This window comes from Rhipicephalus microplus, chromosome X, assembly GCF_043290135.1.
Source record: "Rhipicephalus microplus isolate Deutch F79 chromosome X, USDA_Rmic, whole genome shotgun sequence".
Classification (NCBI taxonomy): domain Eukaryota; kingdom Metazoa; phylum Arthropoda; class Arachnida; order Ixodida; family Ixodidae; genus Rhipicephalus; species Rhipicephalus microplus.
This window is the reverse complement of record NC_134710.1, coordinates 50896368-50924011: the sequence shown is the minus strand read 5'-3', so window position 1 is coordinate 50924011 and position 27644 is coordinate 50896368. Positions and strand designations below refer to the sequence as shown.

The window sequence follows — 27644 nt, the reverse complement described above, 5'->3', positions numbered from 1 at the left end:
TATTGTTTTCAAACACATTTATTAAACATAAATTCAGTCAGTCTTCGAATGTTGAGGCAATGTAACTGAAGTTATAGGAATGAAATAATGCTGAACAGAAGTGTTCAATGCAGTTTCCTTTGAAAGCTTCAAGCTGCAGCATAGCTACTCATCAAAGCCACTTGCCCCTGGAAACACAGCAACAAGAGAGTCAGTGTAAGCTGCAGAAAAACAGTCTAAAGAAATACTATAATACTTTCCCAGCAAGAGCGGTACTGTACTCATGTTTACTATGGAGGAACTTAGGTAATATACTCACTGCTCAACATAATAGAAGAAATTAAGAAAGGTGGCGATCCATATTACAAAAAAACACTGTAAATGCAGCTGACTAATGCATCGAAAGCAATATCAACATTACTAATTTCAGCATACTTTAGTATGGCTATTCTTAAAAGCTAAAGAGCACCATGGAAACAAAATCCTCAGATAAAGTACAAAAACATTAATGTTTACTTCTATGTCTAAGTAAAGAAAAAGCGTGTATGATAATTCAGCCCCATCAGTAAGCAAAGAAAAATTTAACGAAGTGTCAGTAAAACTTTTTACTTATATTAGCATTTCACTCTGTCATATTCTTGTGCTTTGAGGGTATTAGTTAATAAATACATAAAAAATTCGTGCTTCGCTCTAAATTTTAGCTTCGTGACATCACACTACAAAGCGTAATGATTTCATACCAAAGTGCTACAGACAAATGGGCTCGGCCAACTACACTATACACACGTGTGTTTCCAGTTTATGCCTAATTGTCTGCCCCATTGTGCCATATCGTTATGGGTAACAATTAACTTGCTGAACAGTACCCAGAGGCGAATTATTGTTCAAGTATAACTTGAGACAACACTATACTAAAGGGACCAACAATCATTCGGCACGTGTCACAAGATTCTAGCAAAAATGGGAGGACAATAAATTATTCTGAATATATTATTTATGTTGCTTTTCATTAGGTAGAAACTATATGTTTAAATTGCCACAGAAGTTTAAAAAAAAGCACTTCATGGCTTCTGTTCAGAGGGCTAAGTAGTATGTGATAGAAAAGTAAGATCACTATGTGAGGTAATCTCGTCATTTAGTACAACATATTTCTTAAAAGCTGCAATCTTTAAGCTATGAAGCCATCTGTACTTTATTTTATAAACATCAAAAGGTGTAAACATACTACGAGACGCGAAGCTGCTATGGCAGTGAGTGGAACAGCACACATGTTGCAAACTGTGGTGTTTCTCATTATATAGAAATGCACTTGAATGCTTGAATAGGTAGGTTTATGAGCGAGTTTGCATAGTTCTGTGTTCTTTCTAGAAAACACCAAAGACCATTTCATTTTTGTGTGAATGGGTGCTAGCACTAAATTAGCACCACTGCTGATTGATGTATGCTACCATATTCCACAAACACTGGCACATGATCGTCATCACTCACATGCCTGTTTCACTGATCCTACCAAGGTCTTCTGATTTTGGAGCAAATTTTGTCACAGAAAAATGTCCCGCATGGAGCACTTTGAAGCAAGTAATTTTGCATCTAGGAGCACTCTGGTACAGGTAAACGCACATCATAAAGTACAGAGGAGCAGCTATAGTTGCATTCACATTCAAGAACATGAAAAAATATTTTGAAGCTCTTGTGAAAGGATTAGAATTATTTTCATTCATTAAACATATTGCTACAAGCCAGTGCATGGAGTTGAACAAGACAAAGCAGATAGACTGGAGCGAGCTAATATGTGTGGCTGGCACAGCTCGCTTAACCGGCTGTAAATACATCAGTGACTACCCCTCCGAGTCGGTCTCCTTCTCGTAACATATTTGGTGGAGTTGTGCGGTCCCCGTCCTTGCCACGAAACTTTGAAGCGGACGCTCTCTCGTGGCTTTCAACATGACCACTCAAGACTCGGCTACACCCTCTCCAGTCGCCCGCCCTTCTGCCCTCCTGTCAACCCAGCGCCCGCAACAACTTTCGTGACGCTGTCCGTGCTCAAAGACCCCGGCGTGTTCTCGAACGCGAGGGTAGCAACGTCGACCAGTGGCTACACCTCTACGAACGTGTCAGCGCCACTTACAGGTGGGATCCCACTTATGCTCGCAAATGTCATAATTTATTTCGACGGAACCCCTCTTGTTTAGTTCGACAACCACGAGCATGACATAACAAGCTGGGACAGCTTCAAGGAAAAGATCCATGACCTTTTTGGCAACACCTCTGGTCGACGTGAAGCTGCGAAAAATGAGTTGTCGATTCGGTATTACATTAACGCACACCATTCCGTCCATCGCAGGAAATTCTACATGTCTCCCAGTTGTCAACTTTAGCTTGACACCTCAAGTGCTGCCACAAGGGATCTCTTTGCTGTTGCTCTGCACCTTAGAAGACAATGCGGTAGATGTTTTCACGATGGCCGCTCCTTTTGACCCCCACGCTCAACATCAATCTGCTACTTGCTCCAACAGCGCTATTACATCGATGATCGCTTCCAGCTTAACGCCGCAGCAGACTGATGAGCTCCACTGGGTTCTGTTGTCCTACATCAAGTTTTTGACCTCAGCGGCTGTCATGTTGGGGAAAGCTACTGATATGACCCACCGCACAAACACTGGTAATGAGCATCCTATTCATAGGTGTCCATATCGGGTGTCGGCGGCCGAGCGTTACATTATCCAAAGTGAGGTCGACAAAATGCTCGCCAAGGACATCATTGAGCCATCCTGCAGTCCTTGGGCTTCTCCTGTAGTGCTAGTCTGCAAGAAAAACGGTGCATGGCGTTTCTGCATTGATTATCGACACCTCAACAAAATTACCAAAAAAGACGTGTACCCTCTGCCACGAATAGATGATGCGCTTGATTGCCTCTATGTGTGCCACTATTTTTCCTCCATAGACCTTTGTTCTGGCTACAGGCAGATAGAAGTAGATGAAATGGACCGTGAAAAGACGGGATTCATCACCCCCGATGGCCTATATCAGTTCAATTGTGATGCCCTTCGGCCTTTGTAATGCTCCAGCCACCTTCGAACGAATGATGGACTCCCTGCTCAGAGGATTGTACAGAAGAGAGCCGACTTTACCACTGGACACAGTCATCTCAGCTCACACCTTGTCCACCAGTGAGTATGCCCCCGACGCGATTGCGCGAGCCGATCATGCCTCTCAGCTCGCTCACGCTCGGCTGATGGCGTCGCAAAGCAACCAATGAAGTCGGTACGATGCGGAACATAGAGACGTACATTTCGCTCTTGGTACCCTCGTTTTACTCTGGTACCCTCATCGTCGGCTGGGCCTATCAGAAAAACTTCTGTCTCATTACACGGGACTCTACCGTATATTGCGTCAAGTTACACCTGTCACCTACGAGATCAGCCCCAGCAGTAAAATTAGAGTAAGTGTATATTATCATCCAGCACCGCTCAATTTTCTGCTGCTCATGACGTAAAAGGAGTAGAACCGTGAAAAACAACACTGCGCTTGCGGTCATCAGTGAGCCAAGCCGAGCTGTGGTACATGCGCGGTAATCCATCGTGCTCTAACACAAACCACCTGCATGCTCACTGTTTGAAGCATGTGAGCATACGACTTTATATTCACTGCAGATAGAAAAACTCAGATTACATGTGGTTTAAGCATTTTACACTTTACCATGCCAGGATCAGATTCACCACCATGCCACGATCAGATGCCAGGTAAGATTTCCTTCCCGTTAAAAAAATATAGGCACAATGAAAAATGGCTGTTGGTCCCATTGCCATTAGCAGACTGTAAAAGTGCTTCTGTTCCTATAAGCGGCCATATAGGGGGTATGCACTGAACCTTGATCACAAAATGGCCACACAACCGTCATGCCAATTCGGAGGTTCATTCGTGTGTGCCGTGCGTGCTTTACCTAAGTCAGCCTGCAAGAGGTACTCTGGAGGAGACGCTCCCAAGTGCAATTTTGGCGCACTTGTCGTTGGCATTATCAGAATGGCTCAGTAAATCTGATTTGGTGCACTTTCGCACAGGATTAGAATAGCTTCGGTTTACAGCATGCTTTTTAAGCACAAGTTCGTCCTCACCGCAGAAAGGAAAGTTCTGATAAATATTCTATGATGCTTTCTTTTACAAAGCACAGTTCCATTGTATACTCTGATTAGTGAGCTTCAATCATAACAGGAAAAAAAAAAAAACAGGCACTGCAGTAACCAGCTTTCAGGTCCTTCAAGGTCATTGCCAAATTAACCAACGTTTATTACTGTTTGTGGCATTTCTGTGCCGTTCCGGGGCATCATGCTGCCATTTTCAAATTGCTGCTTCCATGGCAGTAATCGGCAGCATGAAATTTTTGCATAGCACCTTCAAGAAAGAAAAAAGCAGTAATCAACACATAACAGATGATACCGATATCACCAGTTGATCAAATTCATAGCCTGGTTTTCTTCACACTGACAACACCCAAAGACTGATACAAAATTTTGTCCACGAAAGAAGAGGTCAGCTTATGAGAAGTGTAGTACCTAAAGCATGAGGTCTGCAATGAATTTTAATATGTGAGCGACTAATTTAATAATATTTTGTGCACTGTGATCACTGTAAAATCTGAAACAAGCACCCCCTTTACAATGAAAGATAATTTGACAAGATCGGGAAGGGAGGCCTTTTCTCATTCTGGATGAATACTCGATATGGGGGACAAATAGCCATTATGAATGTAAAAATGCACACCCATGCTTCTAAAGAAGTACCCTGTTAAGTACACACGCAATAACTGTTTCAAAAGCAATCAATGGAACAGTGGAAATGGTGGTAGGGGAAGGTTGAAGGGTGCTTGCTTTGTCATGTGCATATAGTTCAAATTTCTCTAAAAGAGAAAACGGGGGCGGCACTTACTCGGTATTTGACGGTATATTCTCTATCTTGCTCCTGTATTGATATCATTTCTACATGTTCAAAACTATGTACCCAATAATATTGTTACGTCTACGAGGGGTTTATTCGAAGCAGACGAAACGGTCGACTCGATGGTATACCGCGGTGAACGCGAAGCAGCGAGCTCTTGCCACCAACCGAACGTCCTCTTCTTCTGCTACCACCATGTTCCCCGCTACACAGGTGCACATACCTAAATTACACATGTGGTAACACTTCCCTCCGCGCAGACGAAGCCCGCTGGGCGAGTCAAACAGTCTCTCGAGGAATAAAGCGCTCCAAACGTGCAACATGGACAAGTTCAGTTTTTGCAGACCGTCGGCCGTTTGAATGGAGGCGCGCTATGCGGTAAACTAAATCACTGATACGGTCTACAACAAGATAAGGTCCCGCATAGTGCGCTAGCAGTTTCTCGCTCAAACCACGTTTTCTAGTTGGTGTCCAGAGCAACACTAGGTCGCCGCAATTGTACGTCACGTGTCGACGTCGGCGGTCAAAATGTGCCTTCGAGCGATCTTGCGAAGCAAGAGAGCGCGAATAAGCAAGGCGTCTAGCTTCTTCTGCCCGATAGATGATCTCGGATATGCAGGGATCATGGTGGTCCAAACACGGGAAGATGGTATTCAGGGTATGACGAGGTGGTCGAGCATATAGAAGAAAGAAAGGACTGTAGCCGGTAGTTTCATGCTGAGCGGTGATGAATGCATATGTGATAAAGGGTAGAATACTATCCCAGTCCTTGTGATCGGATGCTACATACATAGACAACATGTTCGAGACAGTTCTGTTCGTTCGTTCAGTTAGACCGTTCGTTTGGGGATGGTATGGCGTAGAGTGCCGAAACCTTGAAGCACAGACACGAAGCATCTCTTCCATCACGTCTGCTGTGAATTGTCGGCCACGGTCACTGATTACGATTTTTGGAGGTCCACGTCGAAGAATTACAAAACGTAGCATGAAGGAAGACACATCGGCTGCAGTTGCCAATGATATGGCAGCTGTCTCGCAGTACCGTGTTAAATGGTCGGTGCAAACGACTATCCAGCGATTTCCATAAGAAGACCGGGGAAAGGGTCCAAGGAGGTCAATCCCGACTTGCTCGAATGGAGTTCTAGGGGGCGGCACCGGATGTATTCACCCTAAAGGAGCACTTTATGGGCGCTTATGACGTTGGCACTCGTTACAGCTAGACACGTACTGTTCCGTCGTCTGGCGCATTTTGGGCCAGTAGAATCTTTCTTGAAGACGGCACAGAGTTTTCGCTGTGCTTAGATGACCGGATGTTGGGTCATCATGCATAGCCTGCAAAACATAAACGCGAAGACTCTTCGGAACAACCAGAAGATATCGTGAGCCGGTGTTGGTGTAGTTCTTTTTGTAAACTAGCCCGTCTCGGATGCAGAAGCGCGTAGGCGATGATTTTGGTTTGGTAGCAAGAAGCTGTTGTATGGTGCTGTCCCTTTGTTGCTCATCCTTAAAGGTCTTGTTATCGGGAAAAGGTTGGTCGAGTGATGCAATGTAGGTATCGAAGGTGTCCGCGTCACATTCCATTGTTGGAAGCGGTAGTCGCGAAAGACAATCTGCGTCAGCGTGACGTCGGCCGCTCTTATAGGAAACCATGAAGTCATATTCTTGTAGACGAAGTGCCCAGCGCGCCAGCCGACCAGATGGGTCACGCAGGTTGACCAACCAGCAGAGAGAATGATGGTCTGTCACGACGGTAAAGGGGCGTCCGTACAGGTAGGACCGGAAGCGCTGCACTGCGAAGACTACTGCAAGGCATTCTTGCTCTGTGACAGTGTAGTTACGCTCGGACTTGCATACGCTACGACGTGTTCTTGATTATCCAAGCGTTGAACTAGGACAGCACCTACACCAATACCGCTGGCGTCTGTGTGAATCTCAGTGGGAGCGAGAGGATTGAAGTGTCGAAGAATCGGATGGGACGTCAAAATAAACTTCAACTCCGAAAAAGCAGACTCGCATTCCGGGGTCCAGTCAAACTGCGCCCCTTTCTGAAGCAGACACGTGAGCGGGTATGCGATATTGGCAAAGCCAGGAATGAATCGGCGAAAGTATGAACAAAGCCCCAAAAAGCTGCGCAGTTCTTTCACCGAGCTTGGCTGCTTAAATGCCTCCACTGCGGCCGTCTTGGCGGGATCCGGTCGTATGCCTTCTTTGTTTACTAAGTGTCCAAGGACAAGTGTTTGGCGCTCTCCAAAACGACATTTCTTTGAGTTGAGCACCAAGCGTGCTTTGCTTAGGCAGTCCAGTACGAGGTCAAGGCGTGTGTTGTGCTCACAAAAAGTGCGCCCAAAAATTACAACGCCGTCCAAGTAACACATACACACTTCCCACTTCAGTCCACGCAGAATGTTGTCCATGAATCGCTCAAAAGTTGCGGGCGCGTTGCAGAGTCTGAACGGCATCACATTGAATTCAAATAGTCCATCTGTTGTAACAAATGCCGTTTACTCCTTGTCTTCCTCGTGTATTGGAATCTGCCAGTAGCCTGACCTCAGATCCACAGACACAAAGAGGCCGATGATAGACAGTCGATAGCATCACCAATCCACGGGAGTGGGTATACGTCTTTTTTAGTGATGGCATTGAGACGGCGGTAGTCAACACAAAATCGCCATGTCACATCCTTCTACTTCACTAGAATTACTGGAGCGGCCCACGGACTACATGATTCTTGAATTACATTTTGCTTGAGCATCTCGCAAACCTGTTCGTTGATCACTGCGCGTTCCGAAGGCGATACACGATATGGTTTCTGTCGGAGAGGTCTGTGAGATGTCGTGTCGATTCGATGCTTTATACGAGAAGCAGGGAATGACGGTGAATCATGCTGAGCGAAATCAAAAATACCGGCATGTTTGCGCAGAATACTCGCCAGTTCATTACGTTCCTTGGTGCTGAGTGACTTATCAATCATAGCCATAATGGTGGTGTCCCTGGCGTGCAGATTATCGCAACGGGTCTTATACGGGGAATCGTTGCTTTCTGCGAGAATGGCAAGCGAGAAGACTTGGTGTTCACGAATCTCTGCAAATTTCAGACCCTTCGGCAGCACTGTAGGTTCATTAGAGCAGTTAATCGCTCATAAACCAGTATGCCCTTGCACAACCGATAATGTACAGTAGGGTATTAAAACTGTCTTCTTTATGCAACTGAGATGCACGGGCTCCACAGTTGCGTCAAATGTTTTCTCGCTTGCAGGTGAACAGGCAACAGGGACACATTTTGCAGACAACGGCGGCACAGTTGTGTCCACAGACACGCAAAGAGCACTTTCTTGAGAGGGCGAGTTTTCCAAAACGAAACTGGGATATCAGAATCTACTGTAATTTGTCCTGTGCGGCAATCTACAGTAGCACCACATAGCTTCAAGAAATCGAGTCCCAGAATGACGTCATGCGTAGTATGAGGGAGAACAGCAAACTCTGCGACAAAGTTCTGGCATGCCAAACTAACAGTCACAGTGCAGACACCAACAGGTTGTAACACCTCTCCGCTCACTCCACGAAACGTATCAGGACGGTCCCAACGAAACATAACCTTTCGTCCGAGAAGGCGGGTGAAAACTAAACTCATCACTGACACGCTTGCACCTGTGTCCACCAACGCCATCGTCGGTACACCATCGATAAGCACTCGAACCTTATTTCTAAACATGGAAGCTAACGGAGGTATATCTGTTGAAATCGAAGACTGTCCGGCGACCTCACCTCCAACGGCCGCGCCGGCTAGTTTTCCGTAGGAGGCGAGAAGTGGCGGCGCCGAGGAGACGGTGATCGGTTGGCGCGAGGGGCAGGTGGCAGTGTCAGACTGCGGTCAGAGGCCGGAGATTGGTTTCGTAGCGGTCCTGGGATCTCGTAAGACGCGCTTCCCGGGAATGTCGGTGCTCGGGTAACGCCAGAACGGTTAAATCTCGGTAATCGGTCGTACCTTGGCGGCTGCCGGTAGTTGCAATACCTGGCAATGTGTTCTTCGAAGCCACAGTTGTAGCAGACTGGTACAGGATGCTCGCTGAACCAATGCTGAGACTGCTCAGCTGTGAAGGGTCGGTGACGAGCTTGCTGAGCGGGGGCTGCCCACCTCTGTGTGGCGGGGCCGTGCCGAAGGCGTTGGCCATATCGCTGGTCGGCCGCGAATGAGTCACGACGTGGCCTCGGATTTCCAGTTTCGCTGATGTCTGCCACACATACCGATGGTGGCAAAGGAGCTGATGGTGCCGCCGTGTAGTAGCGTGGATTGGTAGGTGGATGAGGAATGGTTTCGTCAACCCTACCACCTTGTCGCTGCAGTTCTTCATGCACAATTGCCCGAATAGTAGCCGCAAGGTCGGTGGGCGGGCTCACGTCGACGCTGGCAACCGTTGTCACATTTGCCAGCCTACCAAATTTTGGGGCGATGCGACGAGTCTTCAATTTTTCAAACGTGCGGCAGTGATGTTGGACGTCGGATGCAGAGGTGAGGTCATCTCTGCCTATCAGAAAATTGTAAACGTCTTCCGCTATGCCTTTCAATAGGTGTCCAACCTTGTCTTCTTCAGACATCTGCGGGTTTATAATCTTGCAAAGCTTAAGGACGTCCTTTATATAAGCAGTGCAGGTTTCTCCAGGAGTCTGGGCTCTTCCAGCAAGAGTCCGCTCCGCGCTTTTCTTTTTTGAGTCGGAGTCACCAAAACACTTCTTGAGTTCTTGAGCAAAAAGAGCCCATGTTGTCAAGGACTCTTCGTGGTTTTCATACCACGAGTGCAGTGTCCGTGAGAAACAGCGCGACGTTTTCTAGCTGATCGATAGAGTTCCAGTGGTTGTACCGGCTCACCCTTTTGTAGTGCGTTAGCCACGCGTCCACATCTTCTCCTGCCATTCCCGCGAACGGGCGGGGTTCCATGTAGATGCCTAGGTGTAGCCAGTGTGGATTGGCGCGAAGTCGATGCGGTTGATTCCTGACCTTCGCTCTGGGCCATGACGACTGTTGTCGGCGGCAGACCGGCAAGACGACGGCTCCGGCGAACTCCGAACAGCTGTGGCGCCGTGGTACGTCGACGTGTCTTACCCCGGCACCTCCACCACTCTGTTACATCTGCGAGGGGTTTATTCGAAGCAGACGTAACGGTCGACTCGACGGTCTACCGCGGTGAACGCGAAGCAGCGAGCTCTTGCCACCAACCGAACGTCCTCTTCTTCTGCTACCACCATGTTCCCCGCTACACAGGTGCACATACCTAAATTACACATGTGGTAACAACATTGTAGGCATCTATAATGCGCTTCATCCTCATCTGAACAGCAGTTAATCATCATCATCTGTTCTGGCTGACAATCATCATCGCCTTTGAATGTGCGCTTCATCTCCGGGTCCCTTGCGCTTGTTCGTTCCAGAGTTCACGGCCAATAAACCTCGTTGCAACCGAGTCGTCATACGTGGTGGAGGTTCATTGACGATCCCAGTACCTCTCCTCACAACGCCTACTCGCTGGAGCTCCGTTCAGGCCGCCGCTTGGACCCTCAGTCCACCAACATGTCTCGGAGTGAGTGGGTGAATGCCCTTTCTGCTCCCGTCTCTGCGCCGCAAGCCCCTCCTCTTTACATCGTGAACCACCAGCGTGACCCTCCGATCTTCGCTGGTCTCCGCGGCAAAGATATGGAGGACTGGCTCGATAACTACGAGCGAGTAAGCGCAACTAATCACTGGGACGACTCTAACAAGCTCCGCCGAGTATCGCTTTATCTCACGGTCGTTGCCAAGACATGGTTCTTGAACCATGAGACCGAGCTCACCGACAGGCCTGCTTTCAAGTAGCAGCTTCGCCAAGTATTCAGCACACCAGCCGTTCGATTCGCTCTAGCGAGGAGGGCCCTAGATACTCGCCAACAACATCCCGGCGAGTCATACACATCTTACATCGAGGATGTCCTTGCGCTTTGCCGGCGCGTCAATTCTTCGATGTCCGAGTCGGACAAACTGCACCACATCCTGAAGGGCATCGGAAGCATTGCATACAATGCCCTTGTTGCCTAGAATCCTTCTACTGTCGCTGACGTCGTCAACGCCTTCTACTGTCGCTGACGAATCCTTCTAGAAGAATCCTTCTACTGTCGCTGACGTGGTCAATGCCGGTAAACTGTGCCGCAGTATTTGTAGTATTTACATGGCTTTGACTCGATCAAATTTTCCGAAACTTCGTACACTTAGTCTATGCCAACCACAGATTACAATGTACTTCATTTTTATCGACAGAAATCTGAGAGTACACGGTATATACCTTTAAATTTTCCTACATCATGGTGTTTGGTGCTAGAATCTCAAGGTGGCGTCGCCACCTACATTTTCTCCCGCGCCTTTTCTCACTTACTATAAGCATCAAGACACAATAAGAGTACTAATACTTGAAAAACCATTTTGCTCGTTAGTGTCCCTTTAAGGGGGGACGTGGCAAGTAAAACTAATTTTTTTATTAATGTACTGTTTGTGATGAAATTTGGTGTGTGTATGTGGATGATTGTGAGGATTCCAAATATGAAAACCGTTTTCAAATACCTCTTGTACTTTTTGAGTTACAAGCATAATTATACTAATTAATGCTCTTCACACTTAAAGAGATAATTATTGCTAAATGAAATTATTTTTTCATATTATTATGTTCCCAAAGCATCAACTTGTGCAAAGAAGCTATTAGTTGATTTTTCTAGTTCTTGTAACCATAAATAAAATTTCCAAAACATGGATGTTGTTTTGCGCACACATCGCAGTAATTATAAAATGTGTTCTAAAAATTTTAAATGATGAGTAAGAAGAGAGATAAAGCTTTATTGCACTGCTAAAGGCCTCCTGAGCCTAGTGCAAAAAACGGAACGACTCTATCAGTCTTTGTTAAAAAATGACAGATGTTCTAGCGAAGGCACATAGGCGAAAATCAAGAGTTGAGAAAACTGACTTTGAAAGTTCACTCTTGTTTGGAAGTTCACAACATGCCTAAAACACTCAGAATCCTCCTGGGCAGTAATCCTGAGATGCTGTGGCCTTGGCCTCTGTAGAGCGCAACCCAGTTTTGCGCTTCTTTGTCGTGGAACAATGCGCCTTTTGAGCCCTCTTCACCCTTTTGGCATCCTTTTCGGCTGCTCGCCGCAAAGAGCAGTCTCCTGGATTGAAGCCCAGTTGAGCAGTGATCTCTTGCAGCGCACTCTTGCAGCCACCATTGAAACGGCAGACTGCATCTGCAACTGCACTTTCCACACTTCGAAGGGAGGCGAACTGGCTCTTGGACTGGAGTGACCAAATGAGGCTGTTCATACTCTCCACAGCGTTCTGGGTTTTTCCCTGCGCACACCTTTCAAGGAGCTCTTTGTTCGAGAGGCGCTTGTAGATTGGCAGCAGTGCCACTCGCACGTGAGGGGGCAGTTTATGTTTGTGAGGCGGCAGCGGCTCTCCCTTGGCCAATGCCTGATTGTGCGGGCACCAGGAGTCAGTCCCACTTGGGCACAGGTCGTGGTGCGGATCATGGTCTGTGGATGTTACATGGTAATAAGTGGCCACGATGGCCCTCTCCATGCCAGGAACATCGTTGGGGTGGCTCTTAATGGCCCAGCCATAATAATTCGTCAACTTCTTTATAAGGCCCTGCGTCAGCCGGCCTTTGCCACCCATGCTCAGTCCTCGGCCTTTGGATTTGTGCTCATCAAGAAGGTTGCGCAAGGAAGTGCCCATTCTTTTTTTCACATGGTTCACACACTCCTGTTTCTTAATCAACATGTAGCCATACACCTTGTCTTGCGTGAGGGCAAGGTACGTACGGCTGTCACCGTCGCAGAGCACATTGATGTATCGAAGCTTGTACTTGGTAAACGATCTTTCAAACATGATCCTCGCTGCTTCTACTTCCATTTGGCCTGCATTAGCATCGGTGTTCTTTTGGCACTGTGGCTTGTGTTTCTCAAGCCACTCCTCATAGTTGTCGTCACCAGGCTTGGGGCCAACAGCACAGCCTTGGCAGTAGTTGGACAGGACACAGTGGTCCAAGACCAAGCCTGTGTACAGCTCGATTACACAGCCCACGCCAATATGACTTCTGTGCCCCCTCGTCATCCACGTGCCGTCGTAAATGACGTCAATGTTGCCTGGCACTCCTCCTAGGTCCTTGTAAATGTCATGCACCTTCTGTGCACTTTCTGCTTCAATGCGGGTGGCAGCTGATGTGGTGGCAGGGTGGCTGTACTTCCTTTGCAGTCTCTGGTAGGACTTGTGGTGCAGTGCTCGATGCGAAATGTCCATCGCAGAAAAAATGTCATTTATGGCAGATTGTTTTCTGCCAACTGACTGCACAGCCCTCAAAACACGCACGTTTACCTCAAAGGGGTTCGTTTTTTGTTGCCCGGAGCACCTCGGGGACGACCACGCACTGTTCACTCTGCCACAATTGTCACAAAAAAGTTCCATCCTCGCCGCGAGTCCAAGGCAGTGCGTAGTCTCGAGGCGTATCGACCCTTCGTCGCACTTGTTGCACTTTACTGACGAAAGCAGACCGTTCAGCATCTTCTTATTTACAATGAAGAATGTGGAGTCCTTACCGCCGTCATTTTCGTCGCAGCCTTCGTTCAGAAGCTCGAGCTTCCGCTTTGAAGCGGATTTCGATGCTACGGCATCCAAAACATCCCGCCTTGTCTGCGCCCGCTGCGCGATTTCTTCACTGCTCGGAATCTGGGCCGAAACTCGCGATAGAATGTTCGACGCGCGCACGCCCGGAGTTGCAACGGCTGCCGACGCGGTGCCACCGCAATCGGGTTCGCGAGAGCGTCCATTACGGTCGACGGCATCCGGCGGTCTGACATACGACGATGTGGCACCTTCCACACTCTCGGCCTCACAACAATCAGCGAAGGGTCTGAGTAGAGGCTCCGTGACGCTTGAAGAGCATGCTCCGTCCGGAACTGCGACTGGGACGGCAGCCGCAGTCGTCTGCCCTTTGTTCCAAGCTTTCCGACGCTTGCCGTACTTGTGGACGCTCCGGAACTTTTTTTGCGACAACATAGCACCGCAGTATGAGCAAGCACTCAGAAGAGACCACCGATGTAAACAAAGCTTGGTAAAAAAAGCACGCGAACTATCACAAAAACAGCCAACTGGCAAAAAACGAAGCGCACGCCGGATGATTCTCGACTCGGCGGCCGCAGATGCGCTCGCGCTTCCAAGGTTGCCAAGGTGCGCGGCGCAGCTTTGACCAGTAAGAGGTCGCGCCTGCTACCACGTGACCCGCGCAGCCAATTGCCGTTCTTCGTTTTCGTTTTTTTACTTGCTCCTCGCGCTTTTATTTTCACTCGGCGAAATACGAGACCGCGACCATCGGGAAGCCGGCTTTCTCCTCTTTCCAAAGCTACCAAAATGGCGGCCCACGGTCAACAACTTGGCGCGTTTGTGCGGCGTGAACAACACCGTTTCAGGGGCTTTTTTTTCGCACTTTTCGGCGACTAGCCTCGGCAAAAACACTATTTGCGGGATTTGTAGCGCACGTTTCGCTGTAATATTTTAGAACAAGGAAGTTGAAGGTCTGAAGATTACGAAAAAAAATAAATCAGAAAATCGCATATTTTGACCAAAATCGGCACTTTACTTGCCGCGCCCCCCCTTAAGCAATGGTGGCCTTGTGTTAGACTTGTGTTGACGACTGCAAGACCATGCAACGTATGGCAGTGGATGGGCAACAAACGGGGCCCTTTTAAAGTGTTACGCACTTAGGACAAATAATTCTAGGCTTCACACCCAAAAACTTATCCTCTTTATCATAGCAGCATCTCACACGACACAAACTAAATTATGATAAGTTGAAAATCGCAACAGAACAAAGTTCTTTTGAGAAAACAGCGGTGTGTTCACATTAAGATAAGTGCGACTATAAGTGAAGTTTGAACGTCACAGCCACATAAAAAAAACATGTTAATAAATTGCCTTTCCATACTTATTTTGCTTTTTATGCTATGTTTTAGATTACGAGCCATGAGCAGGCCAAATATTTCTTCCATTTCTGGCAAAAGCGCGGTGGCGCTCACGTTTTCGGTTTCCTTGCAAAATTAATACAGACATGAGGTGTGGGCAACTGAAGTTCCTGTTTAGTTCGTTGTAACAACTAATTCACTACGAGTGTTTGTTATGCAGTTCAGTTGTGTGCTCGGCAACATCTTGTGACAATACTCAGCAACAACCTGTTCTCGATGACAACACGATAATTCAGTACGAGCTTTGCCAACAAAGCCAACACTAATCTGGCCTACTTCTGCCAAGAGAGCTGTGCAACCAAGAGTCCACATTACCTTTATGCCCTGCTGAACAGAAGTTAGACTTATTAGAAAACACAGGTTTGCTGTTTTATGGCTGAAATATCTATGACGTAATTGAAATTGGCTGCAAAATTTGGCAGAACGTTCAAGTTTCCATTCTTAAAGTAAAAATTTCATGACTGTTCAAGCATCCTGCACAGACTATTTTAGAAAGGGGTTTCAGTGTCGCCATGTAGGGCTATTAAACTTTGTGTTTTATATCTTTCACAACTTAACTAAAAGCGTTATGGTAGACACACACACATGAAAGCGGTTGAGTTGTTGCATACAACGTTTCCCAGCCTTATTGACATCGCAGTCTATGAAAACAAGAAAACATCAACTTATCAGCCCAAGATAGAAGCACCCACATGTCCTAGGTATAACAGTCAATCCAGAATTTAAAACATTCCGTCTCAGCATTTGCAGTCACATATAGCTCATCTGGTGTACAGCGTCATGCACATCTGACACCCATGTCAAACCATCTAATGCCCATGGCAGAACTAATCGACAAAACCAACCCGGTGGAGGACTTGCAAAGATCTTTTACTGCCCTTGGTAATCGAGACGGGAGTGCAGGGGTGAAATTCATTCGTGAAACTTGGCCGGCGCTCGCTTGCTTCGCAAGCGTGCACATTGATCTCGTTCCAGCTGGGCTTATCTCCATGAGGTACACCAAAACGTCGGGCACAATTTTGACCGGGTTGTTACGGCTCTGGAGGGGACATACCAAAAGCACCAACAGTTAGAGTATAATGCCGACAAGTCCCGAAAGGCAACAACACATGTATAAAACGTTCATCACTGATAACATAATGTATGTGTTTTTGATGTACATTATAGTATCTAATAATATTCACGTTGTGCTGAAAACTTTTCCTAAAGTGTGCCTAAATAACAGAGAGACAGCTTTGTCTACTACCTGAAGTATGGTAGTTGACCTCAAAGATGAATTCATGCATATAGTGTAATTGAAATCAGCCCAAAAACTAAAAAACTCCACTTAGTTTTATCAGATTTACCCACAAAATAAAGAAAACACCTCAGCCTACATACCTCTGCAGGGAAGTATACATATATTTCATAGAAAACTTTTTACTAGTGCTACACGCAACAATATCAGCTTTCCAGGGATCATGCATTTCTTTTCCCTGGTACCCTTTACTATTCAACAATGATGTTCGACGATACACCACCCTAGAGAAGGAAGAAGTGATGAAGAGACAGCACCATTTTAATGATTCGAAGAAGTTTAGCACTTACAGTCACTCACGGTGTTGCTTGCAGGATGTTTTAGCTTTGCCTACGCAATGATGTGAAAAAATGTTCAGTCGCCTCTCTTGATATTCTAAGCACTCATAATAGACAAGCCCCAGCACATTGAACTAGGACCACGCCTCCGCTTGGAGCAAGACAGGTGCAGCCATTACTTGTCCAAATAAGCAGTGAAGAGAAGTGCACTTGCAAATTACGAAAAAGGCCCGTTCATGAACGTTTTGCATGAAAACAGAACGTCCACCCAACTGTATGCGCTGCGCCATACCTTTTCTGATGAAGCTTTGGTAATGATTTTCCCTGCAAGGAGGTCTTCCAGAAAGACCTGGTTGATCGGATGCATTCTTCCTGAAATCCTGATGATGGGGGCATCGTCGAAGTAATCGGAAAACTTTTCAGTGACAGTTGCATTCATAAGAATCACCTGCAGGAGGGAAAGAAAAAACTAAAAACAATATAAATTTCCTTCATGAATTTATTAACGATACCTTAACGGCCTTTTTTCATGATAGTTTTGAAGACAGCACTGCATTATAGGACATTTTGAAGATTACAAGATGAAAAAATAGCACCAAATTCAAAAATTAATGAAAATGCAATATTGTAGGCACTTGAAACAGCACTGCATCGCTAGCGACGCATGAAAAAGAAACGCCTGAGAAAATGCATCAGGACCTGGCCAGAAGGTACATGGGCAGTACAGTGATCAATGCACAGTGTGAAATGTATACCGCATGCAAGAAACATCATACGAGAAATTTTGCATTGAAAAGTACCTTCTGATAGCTGGTATGCTGGCAGTGCCCGACAAAATAACCACAGTGTAAATCGAGCTTGGCAAGCCCCGCCGCAGTGGTCTAGTGGCTAAGGTACTCGGCTGCTGACCCGCAGGTCGCGGCTTCGAATCCCGGCTGCGGCGGCTGCATTTCCGATGGAGGCGGAAATGTCGTAGGCCCGTGTGCTCAGATTTGGGTGCACGTTAAAGAACACCAGGTGGTCGAAATTTCCGGAGCCCTCCACTACGGCGTCTCTCATAATCATATGGTGGTTTTGGGACGTTAAACCCCACAAATCAATCATTACATCCATCCATAGCTAGTGCAGCATATCAGTGCTGGCAACCTAGCAAACATATTGTTAACGTCGCTCTCAGCGTGTAATGGTGTACGGCGACGCATCAGGTCAGTCAAACGGAGTCCGAATAATCAAATGGCGCACAGCGGGGCGTCCGAATTTTCGGTCGTTAGTTTACATTAGGATCAATGGGAAGTGTGGCGGTGCCATGAATATGTCCGAATAAACGGTCGACGACTGTACATGCTGCTGGAGGCACCGCTCCTATTCTACATTTAGTTTTTTTTTTTACCTGAATCAATAAAGTAGTGCTGATGCGAATGCATATTGGCATTTTGAGCGGTCTCAAATATTCATCCGTCACTATTAAAAGGGGCCCTGCCACACATTTTCAGGATGGTCAGACAACACTGTAAATTGGTAGTTGTAGCTCTTGAGAATGCGCGAGCCAAACAGTAGAATGCTCACACGACCCGGAATAGCTATTCAATTTTCAAAGTCAGCTATAAATCCCTCCCTCCTTCTTTCTACAAATGACGCCATATGCCCAAATTCATGGCCATAGGATGATTTGAGCATCGCGAGATGCGTAGTTCTTGAGGCCGCCACAGGAGGCTGCCATGTGGCCATGCCCGCACTTGCAATTGCAGTAAGTGAGTCGCGTGTTCGCAAAAAAAAAAAGGAAGGAAAGAAAAAACGTGCGCGACGTACCTTCCTTCCTTCGCGCCACCTATTTTCATTTAGCCTCCGGCACACTTGTCGGAAAGTGGAAGGAAAAAGAGCTATTGCAGCGTGCTACGAATCTCTGCGACTCCGCCCGTACACAACGGATTCTAAAAATTTTTGCAGCAGTAAAATTGTTGGGCAATGAACTTCTTTAATAAAGCGTTACAACGGTTACTTGATACATGTAGAAGGGCCCCTTTAGAGGAATCACGAACTACTTGTCCAGGTAATCATCAAATGAACTGAGTATTGGAGTTTACTGCTTAGCCAATACACTACTACGAAAATTTCTTGAATCCGTGAAAAATGGGTAGAGTTAAGAGGACTTGTTGCACCCTTTGAGTGCTCTCTTCTCATTCCGACGAGTGTCCAGGAAGCTACCAAGGGAGGGATGACACAGGGGAAAGGTGTCATGACTTGAGTGCATCATCGTGAAACTTGACCTATTCGTAGCACTGTCTGCTATCCGCAAAATTTGTTTCCCCACTAAGCTGGAAGGGTGGTTAATGACTCCTTCAAATTATATTTGCCTTTGGTTCTCATTTCAAGAAGTTTTTAAAGAGAGCCATGAGGCAGCGAAACCTGTGCTCATTATAGGCCATTATGACACCGAACATCACTCACAGCAGTACTTGGTGTTCCTCAGCTCTGAATGTGACATCTTCAGTTTTGGCGCTCTGTCCCTGGTCCAGCTTGGCCTTCTTGCTTTGCAAACTCGCATCCAGCTCTGTCACTGCAGAGATAAAACAAAGAGCAATATGACTATACACACCCTAACTGCCCTAAGACGTACAACACATTAAAGTAATAATACGTAGAAGGATTCTGCATCATCACTCAGACAAAAACCTTCAAAAGGCCTAAAATATGCCCAATTTCACATCACCTAAAAAGCCACTTGTCTTCAACAATGAATATTCCCTTCAGGCGTGAATGCACTGTTTACGAATATGTCGAATTGCACCATTATTCCAAGGCACTCAATATTACATTTCAAGAAAGAAAACAAAGCAATGTGTTTTTCTGTGCGAGTTTCAGCCATTATTTATAATTATTATATAATTGTTTATTTTTTGTAAGTCAGTCACATTCCATAGTGACAAGAATGAAAGCATAGGTTCCAAATGTGTGTGCAAGTAGTTTTTGGTTACACTCATTGCGGAAAAAAAAAGTACTTATGACTTCAGTTTTGAAACTTAGCACGTTGAATGACCCATCAAACATCGCAGCACCTTCACCAAAGCAGTTGATTACAGTGAGACACAGCGCACTGAAGTCAAGCCGAGACATACTGTGCAAAAGGTTCAGTTCATTCAATGAGCAATGTATGTTGCTCTCTTTTGGTCACAAGTTGACACAACTTGCAGGAAAAAAAAAAGAAAACAAGTTGCGTAAACAGACTTAGCCATCGCCGCTGGAGGGAATACTATCTCACATCCTGCCTTTTTTAACGCATTACTAAGGCTATCAGTCCCTTCAACATCACCGTGCCAATAGTACCATGGAAGGAGAGAGCTAAACAGCCCATAAGCAGTTGCTCAAGGAAGACCCCTGTTCAATTTTGTCATACGCAACACTTAATCCACAGTTTCCTTTAGGCGCACTTTTCATCACTTTTTAACGTGCAGTATTGATCTGGAATCTGAAAACATTCACCAGCTACGTAAGCAAGACAGAAAGTTACCGAGGGCAACTAACTGGCCAGCACAGTCTGCAAATACTTGTCTTACTCCTTCTTTTCTCCTTTTCTCCATTTCTCACACAACAAGATCAGCTATAAGGTACTTCTCTCATTGCATACACTAGCTCATGGCCATAAAACTGAGCATCACATGAGACATAAGTACCATCAAACTCAGTGCAACTTGCTACAGTGGAGATAATGGTTAACAAGCTCCCATTTTGGACAGAATTATCATGAAAATGAGGGCAACTGAGCACCATGCACAATCTAGGACCAATACTCCATCCAACAACTACCTCGCAGCACTGTCGAAGCTACAAGGAGCGCAGAGGCAATATCCTTGCAAAGCATGCAACATAGTACAGAGCAGGGTTGCCACTGGTGGATAATTTTCACTAGATTGGCGAATTCGAAAGGCGCGTGGCAACCTAATCAGAATTGGCGGCATGGCAATTTTTCGGCAATTTTCGCCTTAGGTCTCAACTGAGTTATGTTTTCTATTTTCAGCGTCTTCAAAACAAATGAGACACAACATTTCCTCTATTTTTCGTAGTTTTAGACTCCCTGGTATAGGAGGTGCACTTGACGAGTAATTCAGTACGTCTGTCTTGTTTCTCGTGTGTAACTCCTCAATTGACCAAGATCCTGGAGGCACTGTCGCACTGGTGCTTCCACCAGCAACCTCCAAGCACTGTTTATGTAGGGACTTTTCCCATGCCGCGAGGTGGTGGTGTGTACCAAGTTCTTTACAGGCTTCAAGCGCTTTATTGCTTTTAAAGTTTGGCGTCTGAATGGCTAGGTGAGTTTAAGTCGTGTGTTCCAACCACAGCTCCAACTGTTCTAAATATATTGTCGACTTATTCCCCGCTGTAGTACCCCATAATTTTTTATGTAACGTTTCAATTTTTTATTAACATTCTTTTCAGGTTGGCTAAGAAGTCGCCTTTTTCGGACAGCCTTCAGAAACTGCACTGAGGTGAATGTTTAGCGTAAGAATGACCGCACAAAAAACATGGTGCGTGCATTGTGACGGTGCAGGTCAGGTTTTGAATTTATTACCAAATATCAATCCCCAGATTCCACTCAATGAAATTCTCGAAATTTGCAAGACGGCTACGCACGCTATTCCTCTCTTTTCGTAGCGACTGCTTCATCCTGGATTCACTACAACTAATACAGTCGCAACCTTTCCTTATGAGGCAATACCATTCAGAGACGTTGATGGTGCATGCGTGCCCTTTCCAAGTGCTATTATGATGAAGGGGGCGATGCAACTGGCATTAAAGAATGTCAATATAATCAAGGGGTTATGGGCAGTATTGTTCTTCACGGGGCTATACATAAACAGCAATATTTATTACTAGGCACGCCTCACATATATAGATTGACGACTTTTCTGGCGAAATACGATGGTTTTTGGCGACTTCTCGCTCGTTGTTTAGCGAATTTCACTCGAAAGTCAGTGGCCCTAGTACACAGCATAACTCCTTCATTATCAACGAGATACAAGTGTTTCAGCAGTGCTTTTTGCATGACACGTTACAGCAATCCGTGGTACATAAGGCTTTCCGTGAGTGCACTTCGCATTTTCCAATTATTGTAGCGATTACCTGCTGGTAACCATAATGGTCCCCTTAACTGTGATGACGCACACCAATATAGCAGCCGCAGTGACAATTGGGCGAGTAAGTATGGGTTCATAGTTAAGAACGGCGTAGGAACACGAGACAAACAAACAAAGAAAGCGAAAGGACGGACATTGGACTCGCAACTAATCTTTCTTCACGTTGACTCACAAATACATACAGGCATATAGTCACACCTGGAAAACCTGGAAAATAACGAGAAAATAGCTGTAGCACCGTATGTGCATAATATGTCACATGGATTGAAAAACATGGCGGGCTGATTTCGTGTGAAGGCAGTTTTTTCAGAGCCTAACCAGCATCAAACAATATGTGCACGTGTAGTCAAAAAAAGTAAAGGAAAGAAATGAGAAGACGGCAGGATGAGGCATCAACCAGTGATTCGAAGCTGTTGATTCCGCCACAGAGATGGTGTACAAGTTTCCTTTATCTTGCAGCGCTGTATACATAGGACAAACTGATAGGTGTGTCAATCTAAGAATGAGGGCACATGAGGCCAATAGTTGCACCTACGCTTTCTCAGATATCGGTGCACATTGCAATGTGTGTAGGTGCGTTCCTCAATTTGAAAAATTTGGCATCATTGCCAAGAGTAATAAACAGACAACTCGAGAGATAATGGAGGCTCTGCACATTTCTAACAGTAACTCATGTATTAGCGTTGTGTCTCTCGCCCTGCAACAAAAAGAGGTATCGTATTTGAGCAGGCAGGCATGACAAAACTTCGCGTGACGTATTACCCTTTTTTTTTTTTTTGTGACCACACGCCTGTATATATTTGCGAGTCGACGGTAATATAGGTAAGTTCCTAGTCCGGCGTTCCTCCTTGTACGTTTTTTGTTTGGCGTGTCATGTTCTTGCGCTGTTCTTAACGAAAAATATAGCAGCCCCCATACAGCCCTGACCATTTATTTTCATCTAAATGCGTGCCTATTACTGGTTTGTCTGCTCTAACAGCAAGAAGTAAGAAATATAATCCGCCATTGCTTAGTCTCATCTAAAGCTGCGGACTCTTGCTATTATTTAAATCCCTTGTTTGCCTTCATAATACTATGGTGGTGCCAAACAGTAAAAGTGGTCTCATGCCAACTGAGCATATGGAGCCACAACACTAGTATCAGTGATGCATTGATTGATGTGAAATGCCTTGAATGCCTATATTGTTTCCTGTGCCAACAATTTGCTAGTCCTCTCAAGAACAGTATGTTACGGCTAGTAAAAGCGCACTGATAATCTCTGAAACACTGTAGATCAACAACAAGTATTTTACTAAAGAAGCGAAGTGAATAACATGAAATTCATTTGGTGCTGTCAAGAAAAAAAAAAAAAAAAACTGAAAGCGGCAGTATGAATGCTGTTATAAAAAGAACTGCCTTCCTCACAAATGCTAGCAAACACACCCTGTACAAGTGAAAATTGCAAGCGGAAATCTGAACACTAAAGAAACTGAGAGATGGCCTTCTCAAAAGGGCTTCCGCATAAAGGATGGTTGGAGAAAGTACTGACACTGCAGGAGAGCTAATGCCGGCCAGAGAGATGACGAGCAGACAACGCGATATGGATGAACACATTTCGAGGGTGTTTTCACCTTTTCTATGGCCTGGCTGTTTCTACATTGCTGCAAGGTACTACACACATGTAGTGTAGTTCAAGCACATGCTGCCATGTTGAAAATGCATACTGAGCGCAACAGTACATGCTGTACAGTTAGATATTTAATCCAATTGCAGTATACAGAATATGGTGCAATTATGACATCCAAGACATCGCAAATCTCAACTTATTTACCACAGAATGACCAGTGTACTGAAGCCTACTCATCACAATGCTTATTGAGCACAACAGTACATGATGCGTAGTTATATATTAAACCTAACTTGCAGTATACGAAATATGGTGCAATTACATCTAAAACATCGCAAATCTCAACTTAGTTACCAGAGAATGGCCAGTGTACTGAAGCCTACTCAGCACAATGCTTACTGAGCACAACAGTACATGATGCGTAGTTATATATTGAACCTAACTTGCAGTATACGAAATATGGTGCAATTACATCTAAGACATCGCAAATCTCTACTTAGTTACCAGAGAATGGCCAGTGTACTGCATTTCTGCTATCACCAGCTGAAATGCACTGCTTGTGCTCATGACTAAACCAAAACACGCCTAATCTGGGAAATGCAAATGTGGATATACAATAGCCTGTTTTGTGTGGCTTTACACCAAAATCAGCAACTTGAAAAAGCTATTCCTCAAAAATCACAGCAAATAAAAGAAAAAGTACTAGCAGAAAAATGAGTACGGTTGGACATTTACAGCAACTTAATTTGTTCGGCTTCTCAACCTTTATCAGTAATAAAATTGAAGAGCCATTCCACTTTGAAGGTGGGCGACCAGAACAGCTGTTTTGCACATGACATAGAGGTGACACAGAACTTTGAATCGTATGCAATCATTCACCTCGTAGCTGAATCCGAAATCTACCAAGAATGAAGGGAACACACGGGCAGCAAATGCTATCGCGCACAATATTCTAAGCATACGCAGCAAGTCACACAAGACTATGCATGTGGAGAAACAGTCAACGTGGTTAAAAGGCCTACGCTACTCGAATAGCTCCTCAAAATTGTACACAAACGCCAAGTGCATGCAGCAAGCCAGACAAGACAATGTATGTCGTGATAGAACGATGCATGCTACCCAAATTAAAAAACTTTAAATGGATTTAGTAGTGAGGTATGCGATTGACTGTTCGAAATTTTCCATCACCTGTGTTTTGTGCTCACCAGCTCTACTGGTCATCTACCTTCCCAGAGTGGGACAACGCTTCCATTTTTATTCCGCATTTGAAAAATATGAAGCTCCAAATTAAATTGCTGTGAAGTTTGTTTATCCACCCTCATCCTTCTCTATCTTGTATGTTGCCCATTGCACAAGAAATGTATAAAAATGGTCAGCACAGTTACCAATACATGCTACAGCGCTGCTCTAGTGTTGCTTCCAAGCTTTCCATCTCTTCTGGATTCTGTGAACATGAACAAAGAAAAGGTAGTGTCACAAGTGAATTCAGCATTTTCGCAACAAGCAAGAAAAGCATACAGCTCGGTTATGTTAGACAAGGTTACACTTTCTCACCCCATCAATTCTCCGCAAAGCTGCACGAACTCCACTCAGGTACTGCAGGAGGCCATGGCTCTGCGTAGCGCTGGCACTGAAATGGGAGAGAAAAAATCTACGCGTTACCGTACCAATCGGAAGAATGGAAGCAAGATAAACCTCACTATCTCTCTAGCCTCGAAATTTTTTCGTCGCAAATTTTCGTGGTGAGCTCTGAAATCTTCGCGGTCAACTCGTCATACTCTTTTGCGAACCTGCAACGTGAGAATCAGACATTGGTGTATTATGTTATGATGTGGACGCGTTCTCAAAACGTACAGCAAACTTACTGAACGCATTGAGCGCGCGCACTGCTCGCAGCACCTTGGACCTCGCTAAGCTTTTCTGAAATTTTAAAAGACACAACACCTCGATCAGAACAAGACTAACAGGGCACACTATGAAAGAATTTTAAAAATGTAGCATTACCTGAAGCACACTTTCTAAGAGCACATATTTCTTTTTTAGCTGCGGAAAGTAAAAGAAAAAAAACAATAGTAATAAACTGTATCAAGTATGCAGTAAAATCTTCGCAGCATGCTATTCCAAGAATAAAACTATACCGTTGATGACATCTTCCCTCAGTTGACTCGAATTTCTCCGCGGCGCCCGCGATTCCCGATCCATGGCCGCAGATTCTTAAGGTAAAAGTGATCCGACAACACGTCAAACAATGCGAGCGACGCACAATAGACGTTTTGAAGGCGCGCCATCTAACAGAGACAACCAAGTCGAGCGTTGAACGCACCGGATTCAGCTGGTTGCAGATGACTAGGCTTGCTCTCCCTCATGTCTGTGGTTTAAATGGGCGCAAGTCAAGCTCCACAATCGGCCACTTAAGCTAGTACATATTTAAAACTTTATCCCACAGGACTTTGCCGCAGAACACCTTGCACTGGACCTCGTCAGAGAACGGCCACACTATAGTGTACTAGAAGGGTACAGTGGAGTGAACGAGGTGCCCGCCCCGCATCTCAGCTGATTCTCCGGCGGGTGACAGTAGCGGCAGCGCTGCTGTCCCATGGTACTAAAAATCTCGAGAACATCTGCATTGGGAGTGCGCGCGCCCGAGCCTGCGAAAGCATGTAATTGCTCGTTTTTAGCACGTTCAATGCGTTTCTGAGCCTTTATCAGTGGACAAACCTGCTACTCGCCATAGCGCTCGAGTGAATATGCAGGCATGCCAAAATTGCGTCGATACATTCACCGTTTCAAGAGCCTGCCGACCCCCCCCCCCACACACACACAAATGTGTCAATCGGAATTCGCCCGGATCTGCCTAGCTTCTTACTCAATCGGCGCTTTGAGCTGCGCTACTGGCGAACTACAAAGAGAGAAGTGTAAAAACCGTGATTAAATCATACGCTCGTTTTGTCGGCAGTCTCTACGATATACAGAGTACAGTGTTACTTATATGAGCCTACATGCACTCGATTGTTTGACGAGAAACCCGAGTGTAAGTAACGTTGTCACAACGTTTATATCGCTGACGACTCTGTTTTATCATGCCAGTTTTGTGGTAGATAATAATTATTGCTTTTCCGAAAGACTAAATACATGATAAACTTATTAAAACAACACACAAACATATTAAGAAAGGCCAATTGCATATATAGCCTGTCTGTTAATCTGCGTAAATTCATTGTAACCAGTTCTCATTTTGTATTGACAGCTTAAATTGTGCTGCTTTCGAAATATTGTATTGGGGTAACGCCATTGCAAGCGAGCAAATTTATGACAATGTTTTGTATTATAAGCGTAGTTCTAATATTAAGTATCAAAAGTGTAGGCAGGCAGTGGTGCATCTTGTTTTGAGAAATTTACCTTCTTTGTATATGTACACAGTAAACACACACACATAATATATATATATATATATATATATTGCCGCTTAGTTAGTACAGCTACCATTTTTAGGCGGTGCATTCCTCGTCCGACTACGTTAGACTTGGATTAGTTTTGACACCTCATACTGTCGAAAAGGTGAAATATACAATATACAGTGCGCATTTATAGAGACACGCTATATGAAGCTTGGCCAACTGTGACCTATTGGCGCAGGCTACCCATGGCAGATGTTTTTTTTTTTTTTTGGGGGGGGGGAGGTGGGGAGTGCAGCAAAGCTTTGGCACTTGGTGGTCGCTGTGAATGCGTGCAAATATTTTACTACACCCTGAAAAGTTAAATTACGAAAACATTTCGCAGTGTAGAAGGTTCAGATTCCCTTCCTCTCCTCTCTTTACTTATGCCTTACTGGTTCTGCGTGCGTGTTACACAGTATATGTTTTTTAATCTCACAGCTTTCTGAGCACAGCTAACTTCCAATAAATCGGCTCAGTTATTCTGAATATTGTAGATGCCTAATCAACGAAGAAAGAGTTGTGTGAGAAGAAATCAGTATAAGACACATCCTTTCTGAATTATTTTCGATCTCTCATAAAGGCTTTTATGGAGCTCGAAATCAGTAGGTTGGCTTGTCGTACTTCCAAGGCGATAGCATCATGTGATAGACATGAATAATGGGCAGGTACGAAGAAATTTGCATCAAGAAAGCACGATGGAGGAGCCGGAGCACCTAGCAGTTCATGCACGCATCGCGCAGCTCCTTTAGTACTTTTCGACTGCAGCGCCGCCACTGCAGGCAACACGGAAGTAGAGGTGTGCGCCGAGCGGCCGAGGTGATTTCGACCGGCGGCGGCGTGGGGGTCGTACAGAATCGGTGGCGGCGGCGTTGTCGGCGCACGCCGGTTAATTCATCGGCGGCGGCGGCGCCGGCGGCGCGGAAACCGAAACTGAAAGTTCTAAAGG

At 45.5% G+C, this 27644-nt stretch overlaps 1 protein-coding gene across 4 annotated transcripts; it reads right to left on the bottom strand.

Moving 5' to 3' along the window:
* LOC119176024 (uncharacterized) lies at positions 1-25776 on the bottom strand. 4 transcript variants are annotated; one of them, XM_075876556.1, is made up of 11 exons: positions 25585-25776; positions 25400-25474; positions 25266-25304; positions 25127-25181; positions 24962-25051; positions 24816-24891; positions 24647-24705; positions 18972-19080; positions 16816-16992; positions 15794-15987; positions 1-167 (listed from the first exon to the last, which is right to left on the bottom strand). In XM_075876556.1, the coding sequence occupies exons 1-8, from the start codon at positions 25625-25627 to the stop codon at positions 19011-19013; spliced, it is 507 nt and encodes a 168-aa protein (XP_075732671.1). In that variant the 5' UTR covers positions 25628-25776; the 3' UTR covers positions 1-167; positions 15794-15987; positions 16816-16992; positions 18972-19010. The 4 variants fall into 4 exon arrangements, with proteins under 4 accessions (XP_075732671.1, XP_075732670.1, XP_075732672.1 ...); XM_075876555.1 differs by having other exon boundaries at positions 16816-16971; positions 25585-25775; XM_075876557.1 differs by lacking the exons at positions 18972-19080; positions 24647-24705; positions 24816-24891; ... (3 more) ...; positions 25400-25474; positions 25585-25776 and adding an exon at positions 4272-4371 and having other exon boundaries at positions 16816-16971.
* Positions 25777-27644: the final 1868 nt, after the last annotated feature.

What these genes read in the sequence shown, in the direction of transcription:
- LOC119176024 (XM_075876554.1), bottom strand. Translation starts at nt 13,986, where the DNA reads ATGTTGTCGCAAAAAAAGTTCCGGAGCGTCCACAAGTACGGCAAGCGT.